This window comes from Passer montanus, unplaced genomic scaffold (assembly GCF_014805655.1).
Source record: "Passer montanus isolate IOZ18808 unplaced genomic scaffold, ASM1480565v1 scaffold9, whole genome shotgun sequence".
Taxonomy (NCBI): Eukaryota; Metazoa; Chordata; class Aves; order Passeriformes; family Passeridae; genus Passer; species Passer montanus.
In genome coordinates, this window is record NW_024374367.1 from 7,361,718 (window position 1) to 7,383,462 (window position 21,745).

General features: G+C 42.9%; 2 protein-coding genes across 2 annotated transcripts in view; one reads left to right on the plus strand and one right to left on the minus strand.

Annotated features, from left to right (window-relative positions):
- UROC1 (urocanate hydratase 1) overlaps positions 1 to 4,597 on the minus strand; it is a 37,134-nt gene extending 32,537 nt beyond the window's left edge. Inside the window, exon 1 of the mRNA XM_039695534.1 lies at positions 4,389 to 4,597. Within this exon, the coding sequence (XP_039551468.1) occupies positions 4,389 to 4,514 (126 nt within the window). The 5' untranslated portion in view covers positions 4,515 to 4,597. The remainder of the gene's footprint in view (positions 1 to 4,388) is intronic.
- Positions 4,598 to 7,250: 2,653 nt separating this feature from the next.
- Positions 7,251 to 21,745, plus strand: part of LOC120495750 (netrin-4-like) — a 45,493-nt gene continuing 30,998 nt past the window's right edge. Inside the window, exons 1-2 of the mRNA XM_039695584.1 lie at positions 7,251 to 7,947; positions 13,961 to 14,502. Of these exons, the coding sequence (XP_039551518.1) occupies positions 7,881 to 7,947; positions 13,961 to 14,502 (609 nt within the window). The 5' untranslated portion in view covers positions 7,251 to 7,880. The remainder of the gene's footprint in view (positions 7,948 to 13,960; positions 14,503 to 21,745) is intronic.

The window sequence follows — 21,745 nt, forward strand, 5'->3', positions numbered from 1 at the left end:
ATGGCTTGTTTAGCTGAACAGAACAAAGGTGATATTTGATTGCTGTCTCACTGCAGGATAAATGACAAAGCAAGAAGAAGCTTCAGGAAAATGCTGGAAAGGAACAAATAGCTGTGAATTATCTGCAAAAAATGTAGCCTTGAAATTAGAAGAATTTAAATGTAAGATATTGTGAAACCAACTCTCAACAAAAGAGCCAGAGTGCTCAAAACTGCTTAGATGAAACCTGACTGTTTTATGAAAGGACAATGGCCATGTGCAATAGGAAAAATTTACATATTCATTATTGAGAAATAAACTGAGAAAGACACTCAAGGAGGAAATTCAAATAGGCTGGTCATTATGCTTTTGTGGGAAGACAATATATTTCATTAAAGCACCATAAAAAACCATTATCCTAGCCTTTTAGAAGGATTTATTTACCTCTGACACATTGTACTCTGAATATTTTTTTTGCATTTGATATTTAGATGTTCTTCCTTTCATAACTTCCATTGACAGAAGCTTAAGCTGCACACGCTCAGTTCCTCTGAAAAAGCAGGTCCAGAGTTCACTGGTGTCAAAAATATTATTTGCAGTTATACTCCTGAGTTCCATAGGCTGTTTTAAAAAATTACCAGCTCTAAATTTGCTGAGTTACTGATTTAATTCAACCCTGTGCAATGTAAGCAAATGAAAAGTCTTCCTCTTAAATCTGCCAGCTGCATCTAACATTTGGTTCTTGTGTTTGAGCTTGAATCACTATTAAGGTGTCTTTTTTTATATACTCCCTAGAATTTTTATATCATAACAGGATTCTACTGCTATTTAATCAAGCTTTAGACCTCTCACTGCTAAAATATAATCAAGACAGCACATGTAATCCAATCAATCAGCTGTAAATTTCTTTGCTGGGGTATTCTCTTGAGAAATCAAGTAAACCAGCCTGTTTGTTAATTGGTGTTTGTTGAAGAGCCAGAAGGAAGCCTCTTCAAAAGGAATGTCATTCATTTCCATTTTCTGAAATGGTTCATCAGGACTTCCAATTTAAGACCCTGGAGACACTCAAGCATTGAGGGCTGCAGTCCCTGTTTACTGAGGGAAAGGGAAGCACAAGGAGAGGAAGTGACTGGTTTAACTCTGCAATTTCATTATTAGTGCTGCCCCTTTTCCAGTGGAGATGGTGCTTCCTCCCACCTGTAATCTTCTGCCTGACTATTGACCCAGGATCTTTGGTGGAACAAACAAGAAAGTAAGATTTTTTTTTTTCCTGTTATTACTTTTATGCCTGATAGGTCCCAGTTTCAATCAGCTCAGCTGGGAAGTAAACATGGAGATTTCTTACTGGTCATTGCCATAAATGGGTGTGAAAGTTTGACCAAGTTCTTTATCACCCAGATGTCCCAAAACAGGAGTATCAGCCTTCCCAAACCACATATGAACTTTGAAGTAGCCTCATTTCTGGATGTGCAAAGAAATTATAAAGGTCAAATATTCTGGTCATTTCTCCACCAGAAGGCTGAAGAACAGCTTCAGGTGCTGAATGAGTTTTCAGGCTCTGGTTTTCAGCTCCTCATCTTGAGATGTGCCCAAGCAGGAGCTCCCAGCTGCCCCCCAAGGAATAGGGAGCCAAGCAGAGCCAGGGCAGGCACTCACCCACCTTGTGCTACCTGAGGGAGGAGAGCAGAGCAGCCCAGGGATGGCAGCCAGCTTCCACCAGCAGTCCTGGTCATCAGGCTGACCTGCAGGTCCAGGACCAGGTCTGGTGATGTCACCATGGAGAGATGGAGCACAGAGATCCCCAGGGAGGTTCAGGGTGGGATGTCAGCCCACAGGAGGCAGAGCAGACCCAGGAGAGCCATGGCTGAGTACGGGGACACCCTGAACACAACCAAAGACAGCTCCAGCATAGCTGAGCTTGACCCCCAGGCCTCAGCCTAAATGAGCCCATGGGCAGAGGGTGTGGGAGGAGACCTCAGGAGAGCTCATCAGGGTCATCAAAACCCATTACTGACCTCAGTGCTGCCCCAGAAACACAAGATACTGCAACCAGGGGAGAGAGGATCCTGCTGGGACTGTAAACGACTTGGCTCTAAGATCCATAAGGGAATTGCTGTCTGGATGAAGCCATACCATTTTTCCTGATCCTGAGCAACACAAAGTGCCCATTCTTTCCAAGTTGCTCCAGCTTTATTGGAATGTCAGTGAGTACAAAGCATGCAACATCCTTGTTCTGCAAAGCACACACCACACCTAGATTTTAAGGGTAGTTTCTTTCAGGCATATTTACATAAAGATACAGATGCTGAGAAACAGAAAGCTAGGGTTTCCTGAGCTGGGGAGGGAGGGAAAGAGAGAGGATGTGGCTGTTTCAGGCCTCAGGCAAAGAATGCTGAAGGAAGAGAATTCAGGAAACATATAATCAGAATCAGTTCTGAGATATGGCTCAATTTATCCAAGAAGATTAAAGCTGGTATGATAGAAAGAATTAGATACTTCTTCAGCAAGTCCCAAAACACACAGTTCGTTATAAATCTCACTTACAGGATTTCTGTTATAACCACAAAAGGAGGCCCAAGAAAATAAAACATTGGCAGTGGTAAGGTTTATTATCGTAACAAGTAAAACTGGAATGAAGGCATATGAAAAGAGGGAGAAATCCAGAGGAAATCAGCAGAGCATTATTAACTTCACTTCTGTCAAAGCTTCCCCTGAATATTTCAATTAGAAAGTGAACACGAAGCCATATATAAAGACAAGTCTTATAATATGTTCATCATTACACACTGTCAGCCACATCTGGAAGCCTGTCTCAAGATGACTTAAAAAAACCTTATAGACAGACAATCTTCCATCTACATGCTTTTCTAAGCATGGAGCACTTCTAAAAAAAAGAAATTTGACTTTTCAGATATGAAAAAAATACCAGCTGAGCCTCTAATTCTCTTAAGAGTTTAAGGTAGAGGACTAACCATAAAGTAAAACATAAAGGAAGCCTTAAAACCTCTAATATTCTAATGAAATACCCAACTAGCAAGACCTTTTATCACATGCAGTAGGAAAAATGGAGAGATGAGAGATGGATGTTACACAGTCAGCTGGGGGCAGAAAATCAGTCTACTGCTCCAAACCTTAAGGAGGCAGGAAACTATTCCAGTTTCTAAATAGAGTGGGAAGACCTTGTCATTGCCTTCTCCTCCACAGGTTAGAGAGAAAGGTTTGGCATCTTCTGAGAGACACCATCTCCTGAAATTGGGACTCCTTTCTGCTATATCACACTTCTGGGGAAAAGGGGTTTAGGAAAGGCAAGGAATAAAACAGAGATGATTGGCAATGTTCTGACATGCCTTGAAACTCGCTCCCCACTCCTTTATCTTCACAGCCATCACCACAGCCCTTCTGCACACTTAGCAACCACATTTCCATGGGTCTGAACTGTCCCAGGCACAGACAGGAAGCCTCAGCCATGAATGCTCCTGACACTGAAGTAAATCCTCTTTGGATATCTCACAGCTGTTCCTCTTTCTACCCCTTGACTAGACTCTCCTCTGTTTGTGGAAGTGACTTTGAAAGAATTTGACTGCTGATGCCAGTGGGGAACTCCTACGAAGGCAAGGAAGTTGTGTGCAAGTTGTTATTGGGGAAGGAACTTCTGTGCTCTGACCAGAATGTCTCAGTGTAAGTGATGTTATGTGTGATGAAGCACAGACTTCCAAGCTAAGGAACCCACCTTGTCCTCTCCCACACAAATTCCTAAGCATCTCCACCCATTTGCCATTATTTTCTGCTGCTGATTTTTTTAGTCTTGAGCATGAAATAATGCAACGATTACTTTGGTGTGTACGAAGACTATTTAAACAAAAAGAGACAGGAAAATAATTACGCAACTAAAGACAAATAATTAACTCCCTACACTCACCTGAAATTCATGCCCAGATTTCTGTATAAAATAAGTAATCTTTGGGTTTTTATGTAAATATACAGATGTGTAGTTGCTATCATGATGCTGATTCATCACCTTTGATATTTATTGTATTGGAGGGGTTAGCTTTCAATCATATACATATGCAATGGTTTTGCAACAACATTCTGAATTCCACCTCTGAGAAACAATGCTGGATTGACAGCACTGAAGTCTAATACTTCTTGTTTAGCCATTTAAAGTCATGGAAGGTGTTGAGCAGAAAATCTCCCTCATATCAACCCAATTATTCTGGAGGAGGAAGAAAAGAAGCGAAGAGCTTCCAGTCCTTTGTCCCACTACAGAGTGAATTATAACACCAAGGAAATATATTTGACACAAAGCTAGCTTCCCATTCAGAAAAGCATTTGAGGCAATCAGGTTTGCTGCCCCAAGCTGCCTTTATCTGAAAGGAAGAGAAATGAGGCCCTGTGAAAGCCCACATTACCTTTTTCTCCTGAGCAGTGAGATTGGGTGTTCTCACGGGTGCGTGGGGTATTCCTTTTCTCCGACCTTTGTTTTCAGGCAGGGGGTTTAGAGGAAGGCCACGACAGATTTCCTTCAGGCTGGTCATAGCTGCTGAGGAAATAGGAGGAGGAAAGGCAAGGCAAACTGGAGAGGTGTGAGGAAAGGGAGGTAAAAGAAAGGGTGCAGGAAATCAAGGTGCTGCACGATTCCAATGTGCCACCACTCCAGAGGGATCTCCAAGAGGACAGACTGTCCTCTGGCTTTGGCACCAGGGCTGTCAGGCTGAGAGGGCAGGTGGTACAGGTGACACACCTCCCTGCTCTGTGCCATGCCATTGGCTCTTCCCTCCTCCCCCAAAATGAATGATTCACAGTTTGATTATTCTCTGGGTGCTTTGTCAACTGGTGCCGTGCTAAGGAACCAGAGAAAATTCAGTCACATTTCAAATAACCTGATCCCCCCAATGCTCACGTGAGAGTCGTGGTCTGGAGCAGGAATATGGACTGAGACATCAAGAATTGTTCATTTATGTTGCTATAGCTTAGGAACTAATGAAAGTTAGGGATTATTCACATCACTGTTCATACACACTGTTCAGTTAAGATGGGCATTCTCTGTTTAACACTCCTTGGTATGGGCACTTCCTCAGATCTCACCAATTCCTCTTCTAGACAACAGCAGTTGTCATCATAACAGCAAAATTTCCATCTTAGGTGTTAGCTTCTCTTAGCTCACAGGCATGAATGGATTTTCATAGCATTGAACTGGAAATGTACTCATTAGCACTGGAAGTGGATTTCTCAAGACAGGCAATAATTGGGAGGAATAATGAAGGCTTTCAGTCCTATGTCACTTTTATACCCTACAGTCAACAATAACTAGAAAGTCTTGTACTGCCATCCAGGCATCACAGGTAAATGAATGTATTTAACTTTGATTTTCCACTTGACAGTGCAATGTGAACTTTGCTCTCCGTTCTGGCTTGTTATTTAAATCATACAGAAGCTTCTTGACCTTTATTACATTTGTTGAACTACAAGTGCCACATTTTAAGCCTGGTGAAATTAACTGGGCAAAGCATTTCAGTTAGAAATGAACCTAAAACCTGCAAACAAAAAATACAGCATTTCCCCACAAAGGCAGCAATCAACAAACAGTGACAACAAAGCACAATTATTAAATGACAGCCTCTCATTAATGTCAGATCCACTTTAGCTCTAGGACATCCTGCACATCCCCAGCTCCCAGTGAAGATGCTCAAGTTGAAAGAACTAAGAGCATCCCAGGGGAGCTGAGCACACAGCCGACTCAGACCCTCTGAAGGATAATGTCATTTTACAGCAGGAGAATTTTGTTTTGTAATTATACAGTATTTTATCTGCTTTCAAACAGAAGACAAAGACAAAAAGGAGACAGAAAAGCCTCTATATTTTAAAGATTTCTACTGAGTTTTCATATTAAAAAAAAAAGGGTGAAGTCAGAAAATTCTACCCCAAAATCTAGCCAGATAACCCTGCCTTACATAAACATTCCCATCCCAAAGGGAAATAAATCTTTCCTTATTCTTCTTTGTTCAACCTACATTCTTCAAATCCCTTTAAGGTCTGATCCTGCACACACAGGGGCACAAGAATAACTCTGTCTGCATTTGCACTCCCATCAGACTGCTTCCCCCACGACACCAACACAAGTTAATGGTGTTACACTGGTGACAAACCTGAAGGAGAGAACATAAATGTGGGGAACTCCCACCCTGAATTAGGATGTTTTCTCGGGCTGGATACTTTCACCCCCTGACTGCCACACACTGGGGTGTCTCCGTGTCCCTGGGTTTGTGCCAGAGTCACCGACCCTGGCTGGGAAGTGGTCACAGCACCAAGCCTGGCAGAGTTCAAGTGTTTGGCCAATGCTCTCAGGCACAGGGTGTGACTTTTGGGGATGTCCTGTGCAGGACTAAGAGTTGGACACAACGACTCTTGAGGGTCCCTTCCAGTCCAGCCTATTCTATGATTCTAGGAATATTCCAATCAATGTACACTTTAGAGTTTTCTTTGCATACATTTTACATCTTCCTAAACAGCTGGGATTGTGCTGCAGCTCCGGGCAGCCGCCAGTGCCCGGTGGCACTCAGCTCCCGCCTGGAGCAGTGTCATGTGCCGGCCGGGCTGGCAGAGGGTGCTGCAGGGACAGACGGACGCGGACACGGACACGCTCCGGGAAACACGCACTCAGAGCTGCGGGAGGAGAGGAGGCGGCTGGAAAACAACGCGGGCAGCTGAGCCCAGCCAGGACCGGCCCAGCCGGGAGGAGGTGCGGAACCGACCTTAAAAAAAAATTAAATTAAGGCAGGAAAAAAGAAAAAAAAAGAAAAAAAAAAAAAAAAAAAAAAAAAGAAAAAAGAAAAAAAACCAAAAAACCGCACATATAAAACCCAGGAAAAAAAATCACGTTTTCATAATCCTCTTTGCAGCCAGACAGGAGCAGAGAGGAGGAGAACTGAGCAGAAGTGCCCGGTTAGGACGCAGGGATGTGCTAGATAGAGGCTGAAGGGCGCAGAGACAAAACTCGCGGATAACTAACCCGCCCTGGGAAGGGCAGGACCCCCGCCCTGAGCGCTGAGCCCTGCTGAGGCAGGGCCAGGAGGGATTCCCCGGCCCCTGTCCCTTTCCCCCGCTCCATCCCGGGCCGGTCCCTGCGGACCGGGGCTGCCCGGGCACCGACCCGCAGCGCTGGCGCTGCGCTTGTTTTCCACTCCCCTGGCGCTCGCTGTGTGAAGCAAATCCCTCGGAGGTGGGGGAGAAGCGGCTTCCGTGACAGCGGAGGGAGGAGGGAAATAAAACAAAATAAAACAAACCAAAATAAAAAGAGAGAAGAGCCAAGAAGGCGCTTGCTTCTCATCATCTCTCAGGGAGCAAAGCCAGCTCTTCTCCTTGTGACCCCGCGCTGCAGGGAGCGCAGGCGGAGAAGGAGCACCTCCTAACAAAGCCGGGTCGGGGTTCGGGCACCGGGAGCTGCCAGGGGCCGGGCAGGGCACAGCCGAGCCGGAGCCGCAGCGGGAGCGAGGAGCAGGGATGGAAGTTTGGCAGCAGCCCGCGAGCTGAGCTGCCCGGCCGGCAGCAGCCGCCGGAGGGGAACGCGCTCGCATCCCCGACCCGCTGCGTCACAGATGTGAGCGGCCCTGCCCGCTGCATGGAGCGGCCAAAGGCACGGAAACACCTCGCGGCTTATTTATTTATTTATTGGAGGCGATGTATGGGTGACACCCAGAAGGCATCTGAGCCCTGACAAAAAAAAAAACACAGCACCTCTGGACCCAAACGAGAAGAAGAATGAGACAGCAGCCTTGACCCCTGCACTGAGGGGAAGGTGAGCAGGAAGAAAGAAAACACAGAAAAGCCATGCAAGCACCAAACCTGTAGAATATTGAAGGTCTTTTTTTGCTTCACTGAGGAGAAATATTTTACTGACAGCCATGCAGCATAAAGGCATCATGCTGATTGTGTTCTTGGAATACTTTATTTCTGGACATGGAGAAGCAGGTAAGCAAAATAAATCAATATTGCCATTCTGAAACAATTTATCCTAAATTTGGCAAGGGGAAATGGGATAGAAATCAGGTCTGTTTGTGAAAAATAAAAAAAATGTGTCAACATCTTTATTTTACATTGATTTTTACAAGGAATCTGTGTAAGTCAATATATACAAATGCCTCTTATTCCCTGCAATACCCAGCTTTACAGTTCAGTGTCCTTCCAAGGACTTATCATAGGATGTACAGGTTCATACACCCTTAAAAGAAAGCAGTGTGTTGTTTTTGAAAACAAAAGAAAAGTAAGAGAGAAAGAAAGAGATAGATGGAGTGAGACATGCTGGATGTTTGTTTTGAGGATGAAATACTGCCTTCCTAGGCAGGACAAGAGTGAAATGACAACATCCTTGGAAAGCATCAGTGCAGAATCTGAATTATTCTCTGTTAACTTAATATTGCATAATTAAAAATCAGAGACACTGTTTAGGAAATCTTAACTGAATAGTTAACATGCAGAGGAGAGGATTTAACTGCATTAGAGAAAAATGGATTAAAACAGAAAGAGAAACTGATTAGTTGTGTGTATACATGTGGGTGTACAAATAAACATATATATGAATAGTACAGCTGTAATGGTATTTACATGGGGTTTTAAAGATACCTGGATTACAAGACAAACTCCTTAAAGGAAAGGAAGCAAAGCATTGGATTTCTGTACTTTCTGTTGTGGTTTAATATATCTTTAAGTTCAAAAAGGATTAATTACAAAAATCAGGTCAGAAAAAAATTAAAAAAAAATATTGATGAAAAAACTGTTCATCCTTGGTGACTTTTCCATTGAGGTTCTGTGTTGGAATCTCTCCTCCTGTACAGGAAAGCACTTCAGTGGTTTAAATTTCACCTGTGTGCTCAGAGTATTAGGACAGGAGCAGCACTCCTCAGGCAGTGATTGCAAAGCAAGGGAAGGCTCAGCTATCCTGCCAGCTCCAGTGGACCCAGCTCAGATGATTCCCTAGCTAGAACCCCTCTGATAACAGACAGCAGATTTCCATAACCACAAGAGTTATTTTCTTAAAAACTGACCAGCTCATGAATTTACCATCCTGTCGTATTACCCAGTAACTCACTGGGGGAAGAGGCTGTCACAGCGTGGCAGGGAATGAGGGCAGGGAGTACATGAGCCCTAATTCCCCTAGTGCCTTTTTCCGGGCATTCCCTGCTCCCCAGGCTAGGATGCAGGCTCCCTCCAGGACACATATGGTGACAGGCAGCACAGAAAGGCTGCAGAGATCTCTTGTGAAGCTGCTGACACTGTTGCAGAAGGCAGCCTGCTACAAACGAGCCTAAATCTGTTCTGCATCCAATTCACTAAGAGAAAATGAATCTTCAAGGAAACACAGCTCCCAGCTGGCTGCTTAGAAAGTGAATTTGCAGGGAGGGAGTGTGTTCTGTTTGGAGATAAACTCACTCAAAATAATAGTGTAGGACATAGTGGATAGCAGCAAAATAATTGGATATTGAAGGTGATGCTGCTAAGGATTCAATGTCCCCTTAAATAAGTATTTGGTGTTTGAATAAAAGGTTGCACAAACTATCAGCCTTTGAAAGCACAAGGGTTGCCTGTTAATTTTTGATTATTTATTTAGAGTTGAGACATGTATAGAGAAGTATGTTTTTGACATATTTTATTAGCCTATGGGGAGTACAAGGCACATAATATTTGTGGGGGATCCAATATTTGTCTTCTGCTGCCTCTGTGCAGAAAAGACAGTCCAGGTTGTTAAGATTGACTCCTTAGAGCTTTAAACATAATGGGGAAAAAACACCCAAACAGAAAAAACCAAACACCTTGCTTATTAGGCTGGAGCAATCAGCTTGCGTTTATACCATAAAGTGTGACATTGGACAATCCTTCCCCTTGTCTGACGTAGGTGGAGGGCATCATTCCCCTCAAATCAACCCTGCAGTGATCTGAAACTCCTGCATAAGGGACACTTAGTGGTGCTGACAACAGCCTGTGCTCTTGCTTCAGCCCCAGACCTCCCCACGTGAGCAGTGCCTGGGGGAGCAGCACCTGGGCCAGCCCTCATCCCAGTGGGAGCCCTGGAAAAGAAGGTGTGATGTGGCCAAAAATGGCCACTTCTACCATCAAGCTTATTGGCAGGGCTTGGTTTCATCTGTCTGAGATTATCCAGCTGATCTGCCAGTGAAGCTGCAGGTGCTGGAGCCACTGGTGCTCCAGGAAGGATGGGGACAGGCAAACTGTCCTGGCCCCAGCCTGGATCTTGTTCTTCTCTCCATGCCTCAAATCATGGTGGCAGCTCGGTTTCACAGCACATTCTGAATTTCACCTCCGAGGTATTTTGGCAGCAGGCTCATTTAGCTCCAGTTATCAGAACTATTTTAGTGCAGAAATACAGCAGGCTTCTCCTACGGGGATGAAGACCTGCCAAACTTAGTGCATGTTGGCCCCAAGCAAACCAAAGAGTTGTACAGCTGTTGAAACCAGTGTTAAAGGGCAAAATTCTAGGTCTGACTAAGAAAAACTTGAGCAACTTAAGTCCCCAGGGTGGTTAGATTTAGAATAACATTTATAAGGTCTTGGTTATTAAGAAAAAACTTGAACAGATATATAACAAGTGAAATCCAGGTTGGACACACGTGCTGAAATTGCTCCATTAAACCCACAGCAGAAGATGGCCAAAGGTTTGCTCTTTCTCAGATATGTGAAATTTACTGTCCTGACTCACTGCAGGAGATTTGAACATACAAAATCACAACTTTGCATATGGAAAAGAAATAAAATTCTAATTCAAATCACTCAGAAAATATTAGGCATCTTTCCAGTTATATCGGCAGGCTTCGGATGAGTTGCCATATGACCTTTCTTCAGTTGAGTATCCAATGGAGACTGAAAAAAAAAGAAGAAAAAAATAATTGAACCTGTTTTTAGTTAATGTCTACAATGTTTTAGTGCTTTACAAGGCTGTGAAGTAAGAGGTCTCTGTTTGAAATGGTGTCCCAGGAATATCAATAGTATGATCTCCCCTGAACTGTGTGATTCCCTAATCATCAGATAACACCATTGTTACAGCACGTGCTGGGCATGTGCCACTGACCTGCCACTTTGTGGCACAGCTCTGAGGGACCAGAAAACAAACAAATAAATTAATCATACCATTTGTGGAGCCAAGCCACCCTCCACGGAGTAAAAGCTAATCAACCTCATAATAACATGCAGTGCCCATGCGTGATCAAACTGTTTAATTCCCTATGAATTATTCAGTGAGTCCTCCTGGCAGTTGGGGTAAGTTGTGTGTTTGCCTGGCTGCTCTTTCTCTCCTGCAGCAGTCTCCCCTTGCTGTCCAGACTCTACATTTCATGTTGTTTCCACAGAACCAGTGAGTGATGGATGGGCTGCACTGTCCTTGTGGCCAAACAATGTTCTGCCAATTGATTTCTTTAAATACAAAGCTTTTAATCGACTGCAGATTTTGTTTTCCAATCTCTCTCCTTCTCTCAAACTCCCTTTTGCTAATTTGCACTTTGTTCTTCTCCCATTTTTCTAATGACACAGCAGTTCAGACAGGAACTGTTTATTGATGTTGCTGCATTAGAAGGCAGAGCTTCTTGTGACTGTTGCTCAGGAGAAAATACACTGTTCTTTCTTTTCAAGGATCAGAAAAAACAGCTAAAAATTCAATACAAAGCTAATAGACCATTTATGGGAAATACAAAAAGCAGCCATTCCCTTTAGAAAATATTTCCTTTTCTGCTTTCTCACATTCTTTTCTGCAAAGCTCCCCCTTAATTTAAAACTCCGGCATCCCATTTCTTCTGTGAAAGCTTTAGTGGCATCATCCATCAATAGAGATGGACTTTCTTTTAATTACATGGTATATTTATACATAATCATCCATAATCCAATAACATTTGTAACACGGATCCATTCTTAATCAAAACTGAGTAACCTGACTCTAAGTCAGAGCTAATGCTTGTTCAAAGCTCAGTTGTGAGACCAGTCCCACTAAATTCTCTGGAGGCAAAGATGACACCTTTGTGCAGCACTGGGCAAAATCAGTTCGTACTGAATCTACTTGAAACACAGAAATTGCCTGACTTATTTCCAGCAGTTTTTACCAAGCAGGAACTTAAATGCCACCTGCAAAGATATTCTTGGGGTGTGCACTTGCAGCTCATAATATCTTTGCTTACTTCTGGTGGTGCTGAGAATCACCTGCTCACTTGAAGGTGGGGAGCACAAAACAGAACCAACAGAGCCAAAAATCCCCATCTCCATTCCTCTCCAGAAGGGTTTGAAGCTCCTCATGTCTGTGCTGGCACAGGGAGTGGTGGTGGGACTGGGGAGGGGCACTTCCATTCCTTTGGTCTGAGGACTGTTGGGTGCTCTTGTAATTCAGGCACTGCTGCCCTCTGAGCTCTGCCAGGCTGCTGGGACTGACATCACTGCAGTACTAAAAGAAAATCATTGCCAGCCAACACACTTCAAATTACCTGGAAGGTGGCTCCCACCCGTTTCTAAGAGCATTTGTGGGTGATCACCTTCCTTGCTCTGTGAAGTTTTAGACTCCCTTACACTGTATGTGAGCTAAAATGGCACAAACCATTGGTCAAAGGCATTCAGTGGACATGCAATAACTATTTTGCATCCTAACCATGGAATGCAAAATGCAGGAGGTGTTTTCTGAAACAGTGTTCATGTCTGATCTTTCTTTCCTGGCCCCTGCAGAGATGTCACTGAGGAACTAAGGACAGAATCAACTCAGAAGTAAAACTGTGCAAGCTGAATGCATTTTTTTACATTAAACTTTCCTTTTGGAAGGAGGAATGTTCATCTCATCCAACAACATTTACAATCTGAGTACTTTCATAAGGCTGACTTAGAGACCTCTTTCTTTGAGCTAACTTGATATTTAAATTAACTTTACCTAAGGAGAAGCTGAATATAAATGGAGTAGGGATTTTAAAATTTGACCTAGAATGTTGAACTTATAGCTGACCTTTGAACTGCTCCACGATTGCCCTGGGTTTACAGCCATCCTACATTTCATTGGAAGGGTCATTTCCTGCAGGACCTAAACCCGATCATCTGACTTGTGACCCCTTGGATTAGATTTATGACCTTGCAAGGTCAGTCTTTTACTCCTTCTACAGTGTTAAGTTGCAAAGAGAACATTGTATGTCATTAGAAATGCAGTTTTCTCCAGTGCAGTAATAAGATTTTGGCATGATCTCTAATTCCAGTTCACAAGACACTACTGACTTTCAAACAACATTAAGACTTTGTAGTTACCCCTACCTTTTCTTAATTTAGAAATAAGTAAATATAGACATTGAAGATACCAAAAATTTTTTTTTGGTATTTGCAGTATTTGCAGACTTGGCAAATAGAACGTAATCACCTACCTTCACGTCAAGGCATTTAAACAAAAGAGACACTTGATTTTCAGCTTTGCTACAAATTAATAACTTATTAGAAGCAGAAAAAACTCAACACTCAACTATAGAAATACGGGTTTTCTTTATGTGTTCATATGTGTAATTAGTGTCTGTAACCTGTTAGGCAGGGATCATCTCTGTTCTTAATGTATCGACAATGTCTGGTCCAGTTTGACTTTGCTCTCTGACTACCATGAAAATAAAGGCATTGAATAGATTCACTCCTTCAATATGGAGTTTTACTAGAGTGAAAGGAAAACCCACAAGATTTCTCTGGTTAACTATAAAATTCAATAGACTGGCACAATTGTATTTTCAACAGAAATCAAAGATAAACAAGAGTTTTTCTGAAGATCAGTTTCTGAGTTAGGCACCAAACACAAGAACTAGATTTATTGAGACACTATCCCAAAACTTTGTGTGAAAAGATGAAGCAGCACAAAGGTGTGCTCTTAAATTTGAGACCCAGATGAGGACTCCAAACATTTGTGTTGTCACCTGGGCTGCATGGTGAGAGAGCTACCTGAGAATTTCTGCTTGTGTTTCTTTTCCCTGTCCTTCAGACCCCACACGGCCACGAGCCTTCCGCTGCAGTGGCCGTGCCTGCAACCCTCCCGTGGGAAACCTGGCCACAGGAAGGACACCAGTGACCACCACCACGTGTGGCCAGAACAGCACAGAGCTCTACTGCTCCTACCCCGACCAGAACCTCCTCCACCGCCTCTCCCCTGGCTGTGGGCAGCCCCGCTGCGCCAAGTGCAACACCAACCAGCCCGACAACTCCCACCTCCCTGCTGACATGACAGATGATTTCTTTGCAAACCCCATCTCCTGGTGGCAGTCTGCCCAAGGGGTACACAGAGAGGAAATCAGACTGGACTTTGAAACAGAATTCTACCTGACCCACGTCATTGCTGTGTTCAAGTCACCTCGCCCAGCTGCGATGGTGTTGGAAAGGTCCCAGGATTTTGGGCAGACTTGGAGGCCCTACAAGTATTTCTCTGTCAACTGCACAGCTACTTTTGGGCTCCAGGATGATCTCATTGAGGAAGGCTCCATGTGCACTTCCAGGTACTCAGATGCAGTGCCCTGCACCAGAGGGGAGGTAAGCAATAATTGACTAAGTTTAATGACAAACAGTTCAGGACTGCCAGAAAACCAGAGAGGGTATCTCAAAGAGATGCTGTGCATATAAATTAAGAAAGGTATCCCATCCCTAAAGGCTTTGTGTTGAGCAAATAAAGGGGAAGAGGAGAAATTATATACACATCAATGATAGAAATGCTTTAGCAAATTTCTTTTATAAGAGCTCACAGGATAATATGAACATGGCCTGATTTTACAGTGCAGGTACCCAAAACTGAACTAGAATTCTAGCAAAGTAGATGTAGAAAAGCACACATCTGTAGAGTCTGATTTATCCAAACCATTTTCAGTTTAGGATGGCATGAACTGCATTATCCTTCTTTTTCTTCTCCATATAAAAGTCTTAGATGATTGGCTGACTTTTAAATACATCATTCCTCTGACTTCAATGTTTTCTTGCTTTTACTTTTCTTGCTGGTGGTGACTATGGGTGATTGTATCAAGCCATAGGTTACAGAAATGAAACTCCTTGGAAGCAGAGGCAGGAGTGAGCAGCCAGGATTCTCTATTCAATGGTGGGAAAAGCTCTCCCTTGGTATGAATACTCTGATTTGTTTTTAAGCATATGCAAAAGAGTGTTTCTTCTATAAATGTACAGTTGTTCTGATAAGTTCTTCTGACAAGAACATTAACTACTGATTAGAGTCTTTTCATTCATCAATCTTGAAACAGTTCAGATGGGGAAGACCATAAACATAATTTTACAGAGAAGACAAAGTCACAAAGCAAGATTATAAGATATTCCTGTAAGATATTACTATAATTACAATAGAGGCTTGAATCTTTTCACATCCTTTCACTTCCTTCTGTTGTCCTCAGAGAAGTCACAATCCTTTTGGTTTCTGGAAGTGGTCAGCAGATTCAGCAGTAACATTTACCTGCAAATTAAACTTAGGTGTGAGGTGAATGGTCCAGATAAGCTTCAGACAACCCAGTGTTTCAGCAGTGCACTTCAAAATGCACATGAGAAGAAACCAAGGTAGTATACCTGAGATAGGGGCAAGAAGCAGGGAGAGATTGAATTAATCTGCATGTAACAGGCTAAGAAACATCTCTGCATATTAGAAACCTGGAACAGATCATCTGACTACTAAACTGCCTTATTTCTGGTGTCAGAATTAATTAATTATTCAACTGGTCAGTTATCATTATTCATTTCATGTCAAAGTCAAATGCAAGTCAAATGCATCCAAATGTCTTCTGTAGGGAGGTTGCAATTTGCCACGTCAAGAATCTCAGCAAGTAATATATTTTTCCATTCTTGTGTGCCTTCCAATCAAAAATCTGGAAGTACTTTGCAAAACCCAGCTAATGATCTTCAGCACACACACAAGGGTTCTGCTGCCATTTCACAGATGAGAAAAGAGCAGCACGGGAAGGTGAAGTGTTTTGTAAGAGAGGACAATTCTGGCTGAGTGAGGGACAGAATACAGGGTCTGAGGGAAATGCCTCAGCCTCAAATACAAAATAACCCTTCCCTCTCTAGTACAGCATCCCCTGCACTATGTTGGCTTCTGTGCTTACTTAACCTTGGGGAATATCAAGACCATGTGCTGCTGCTACAACAAATCTGAGAAGTGGATGGCAGAAAACCAAATAATAAAACATTCATCCAACACAAGCCTTGTGATTACAAGTGTCAAAGTGATTCTGTCAATTTGGGCAGCAGCTACACTGCAATGAGTATATGTGTACTTAATCAATCTGTGGCATGGTAGGACATGTCAGAAAACAATATTAATAATAAGAACATTCCTAAATTTACAGGTTAGCCTTGCAGATCCCAAATACTTTCATGAGCATGAATTGAATCAGTGCAGAGGTCACTTCCTCCACGGGAGAAGTGCTGAAGCTTTAAAGCAGCACACAGGAATCTGCGTGGCAACTTAACAGAGGACAAGACAAATGCTGTTTCACAGCACATTAACCCAAAAGGGTTGTCAGGCCCTGGACAGACCTTACACAGACCTCTTAATCAATCCAAGAAATGTCCTCCCTATGGCAAGGGTGCAGAAGCACCAAGTTTTCAGGTCAGCAGTATGACATAGCAGATTCTTTTGTGAACTGAAATAAAGGAAGGCAGAGTGTAGCCATTTACAGTGACACCTGATCAGATTTGCCTGAGTGACACTGCCACTGTTACTGCAGGTCTCAGGGGACCTTTGCCCACACACCTCAGAACTGCAATTTTACACCTTGTTCTGAAGATGTCACAAATGTCACCAGGGCATCCCCTAAGCACTGACTCAAGTGACTTTGAAGGCAGCTGACTGAATCCCCACCAGGATTTTCTTCAGTGTTCTCTGCTTCTTTTTCACCTCCACTCTGACCTACCCAGTTACTGATTCTGGCTAAGCCTTGGATTGCTGAGGGGCTCACATCACAAGCTGACAGCACGTCTGAAATGATCAAAACTGTTCCAACTTAAGTGCTAATTAATGCTCTCACATAAATGCCAGTTTTCTTTACTGAGGGGTTTGAAGTAATTTTCACCACATGAGACTCAGGTTATTCTTGGGTCCTATTCATTCTGAGAACAGTCAAATTCCTTTTTTAACAGGACACAAAAGGAGTTAAAAAAAATTAAACCCTTGCTGGGACACATAATGAAACAAGATTTCAGGTTAACTGGCTTCCAGAACTGAGAATGTAGGCATGACATTAGAAGGTGCTATAGCTTCAGTAACCTACACACATTTTTAAATTGAGATGCATCTAATTCAGCACGTTCTGGCCACCAAGACCACTGAAAAAGATTCTTCCTAAAAGCAAGGCAAAAAATTTGTCAGAAGAGAAAATTTTAGGAGACTAGGATGGAGAAAAAGACATTTGGGTGAGTGACATGACAATGTCACAGCAGAACATAAGTTAAGGCATATCTCTTGTCTCTGGTAAATTGCTCCTTATTTTTCACCTCTGACAGGTCACATATCTCCATTCCATCTCAGATAAGATATATCTGAGACAGAAAGCATTGGGGAGCACCTCATATAGAAATGCAGGAAGATTATTCTCTAATACATCTTTTCCATTTTCTTTTACTCAAGCATTTGTTAAATCCCTTACTCCTGTTCAGATCCAGAGTACTTTAGTAGATAGAATACATTTGAAATCCTAGGATCCTCATCATTAGTTCATGAACAACTAAACCAACACCACATTTTCAAGGTCTGTTCATCATCTGTAAGTCCATCTACAGGGAATACCGGCATGGAGTCTTATGAATCAGTTGAGACCTTTTTTACCCACTTGTCCATCCATCTGTTCTTCTAACTTGAAAACACTCTACTATATAGTCATGGAGCCTAAAATGAGCCTTCAGGTCAGCTGACATACATCAAAACTTTGGCCTAAACAAAAGGAGAAATTAACACAGCATTGCATCAGGCACCAATGTGAGCTGCAGTTCAAACATCATGTGGGGAGAAAAAGGGACTGAAATGTTTGAACCTGCATCCTGACAGCACGTGCACTTGAGGATCTGAGAGATTATGAGCACGTTTTTAATAAACTGGAATATCAGGAAATGAAAACAAATGTTCTCCTCCATTGAATGTGAGGTTTGCATGAAAGGAAAACATTAGCATGCAAAGTGGGGTGGAACACTGACCTGCTCATCACCACCAGGCCCAGAAGGAGACCCTTCCCCTACTGGGTCTAGCTAGTGGAAGGGAGTTCTGAATCAAAGGCTGGTTCATTTATGTGAGTGTCTGTGTGACAGATGACACCAATGAAGTGTGATATAATAAACCCATTACTGGAATTCACTGGGGGCTGGAAGAATTGTGTATGCCTGAATTAAGTAACTGGTTTCTATGGCAACATGTTAAGTGTGCCTTGCACAGAAGACCTGTTCATTCTCCGTTTTGTATCCTGTGGTGACCTCTTTAGGGACAGAAGTCCCCAGCAGTGCCTTTTGTCAAAGATGAGTGGACCCTCTGCAGCTAAAAGACATTTAATCACTCTTCTAAACACGCTCCCCTTGGTGAATGCCCGACCAGGACAGGTTGTGATGGGTGCAGTTCTGACTGCTTCAAGAGCCACCAGGATGCTCAGAGAGAAGCCAGAGTCAGCCCTGTGGAAGGTCTTTTCTTCTGCACTGGCACTGAAGCTCTGCTGCCTTTCTCCATCCACGGGGACCTCCTGAGCCATAGCTGTGGCACAGGGGGACCAACTGCACCCAAGCACCAAGGCCAGGGACAAGGCTCTGTGTGGGATGCGTGGATCCTGTTCCAGGGACCTACATTTCCCACTCTTGGTTCTCAAGCTTCTCTTTTACTGCATTCATGACAAACCTTTTGATAAACAAAGAATATTCCCTGTGCACACACACACAACCACACCCCTCATTAAATGGCAACATCAATAATTCAAGAGGTCACCACTGAGGCTTCGGTGGCTTCTTAGAGTTCTGATCTCATGTGGCAGTGGGGTCACTCGAAAGAAACCTGCTCAGCACATCACAAGGTTGAATTCCCAATAGCTAAGATTCAAAGGCTTGTGTTTGAATTGATTCAAAGTCTTTCACTTCAGTGAATTATCCAACAGTCACCAGCACTGGCCTCTGAAAGTTGCATTATGTTCAGGTTATTCCAGCTTCCAGCTGGGTTATTCCAGCTTCCAGTGGAAAGGATTCCAGGAGGGATTAGTCACTAGTGTAGGTAAGTGCCTGGTGGGTATGACTAGGGCTGTCTGTTCAGCATTTTGTTTAACTTGAGCTGCAGAGCAGACAGAATGCAGAGGCAGGTTGGGAGGAAGCAGTTAACAGCAGCAGTGTCAACAAGCTGACAGCACTGCCAGGCCCTGCTTCCCTGGAGGAAGAATTAAGGGGCTCAAGGATTTGTCTCTGAAGGGAATTTGAACTGACTGAGACTAGCCCAGCAATCCCATCCCTGGCAAGTGAACTTGAGGAGGGCACCAAGTGTCCTACTCTGACCTGGTTTGTAATGAACCATTTCAGAAACATTTGGAACATAATAAATCAGCCAGAAAGACACAGCAGTGGGGTTCATTAGCATTGCTTCTGCATTTTCTGAACATAGAAGGCAGCAGATATAAACTTATTTTTTCTTCTCACCTTTTAAAAAAAAAAAAGACTTTAGTGGAGTTGCAGCCATTGCTTTTTTTATCCAGGTTTCAGGTGTGAAAAAAAAAAAAAAGTTGCCTAAAATGTAGTAATTTATTGTTGTAATTTTCAAACTCCAGGCAAAAGAACACTTAAATATTTGCTCTAGAGTTGTCCACACATCACCATCACAGAGATTATACATTTAGCTAATTCTGTTCATGTGTAAGATTTCAGCCAAGACCTAGAGATACAAATGGCTCCACTTACAAGAAATGGATGTTATCCCATGAGAACACAGCTTGGTTGACATGGGTTGATACTGATGGTGATGGAGTGTTTTAACTTTCCCTGACAATCCAGCAAACAGTGAAATGAGTCTCCCTGTTCTCAGTCCAGTTCCCAGTCAGGCTGTTGATCACAGAACTCCTTGTGCCACCCTTTGCCATTTCAGAGCAAGCACCATCCCTTGTAATGAAAAAGGACACTGCATTTCATGGGAGCATGAAAATGTTCTCACATCCCCACACAAGCTGCTGCTGCACAGAAAGGAAGGAGTTTTGCTCATTCCCTGTATACAGACTGAAAGCTGAAGGGTTTTCTCTCAAATAGTCTAGATTTTGTGTTCCAACTACATTACCTGTCTCAGAGGGTACTGCTTCTCCCAAAACCCTTGCCTTTCTACATGGATGTACATCTGCAAATAACCTGAACCTACAGAACACAATTTGTTTGAGGAATAGAAAAAGTCTGCATGGCTCTTAGATTTGCCTGACTTCAATTATGCCATAATCATATTAGCAGCTATGCCTAAATATTAATGTTAAAATGCCACACCAGCTGGATTATTGGAATAACCTCAGAGCAAACACAAACTGAAGGCACATCAATCCTTTCTGATTTGGAGAATACAGAATGAATTTACGATGCCACTGTCTTGGTGGTAGCTGAGTTTACCGACATCAAAAAAATTTTAAAAATCAGAAGTACAATTATTTCTTTAACAAGCTACCATATTCCATAATGGTTTCTAAGCTTTGTTCTCTGGAAGGACAGAAAAGCAGTGGATCTTGACTAAAAACACCATTCCCTATGAGTTGTCAGAATAGACCTTCTAATGGCTGGGAGAAGAGTTAAATTTTCTCTGTGCTCCAAACAGTAAATCAGAAAAAAGACTACTGTGTCATAAGATAGGATTCCATCAAATAAAACAGAGGATGTCACTGGGTAGGAAAAATTCAGAGACAATTGCTTACTGTTCCTTTAAGAACAAAATCAACTTACATGAAAATCTCTTAATGAAGAGGATTTAGGAGTGATGAGAGTTTTTATTGCAGCTTCCTTCTGATGGACCCAACATAAGCACACACACATTTCTCACCTCATTAACCTGAGTGTGTGCAACATGATGAACGCAGCTTAAGGATGATCTGTAATATCAAATTCTTGCTCTGCATAAGGAGCTTCTTTTACAGGAGGCCATGCATTGGCACTGCCCTCCATTTATGATTCATATTCCTTGACCTTAGGCTATGATTTTGCAAGGGGGAACATTTGTTGTATCCACATCTCTTCTGACTAATACTGGCTGGAAGTTCAGGTTAAGAAAACAGAATTAGATGCATCAGGAATGGAGAAGCAAAACCTATGGCAAGAAATCAAAAATCTGAGACACTGTCTCCGAGATGAAGATGATCTCTTGATTGTTGATAAAACAATGTGAGGCAGAACCAACTTGTGTACAGCAAAACCAGTCACCTCACAGTGCTGCCTTTTAGCTTTGCACACTTACAGCATTTTCCAGACTTCCTTGCTCAGAGGAAGGTCAGGAGAGGACAGGGACCATCTTTTTGAGGCGCAGCTGACTGACTTTTGAGAATGAGAATGACAAATATGCGCTCGATAGCAGATATGCAGATAAGCATGAACATCCTACTCAGCATTCAGCTCCAGTGCCAGCTCCTGGTTATAAGAGAAACTCATGACCTAGGATGGATTTCCACCAAGGGTTAAATTACAGAGGTGCTGCACTTCCACCCAGTCCAATGTAAAGATTTCTAGGGTGTCCCTAAGCAGACTCAGTCACCATCAGATTTCTTCTGCAGCTGTGCCTATGCTACTTTCATGACAGCTGCAC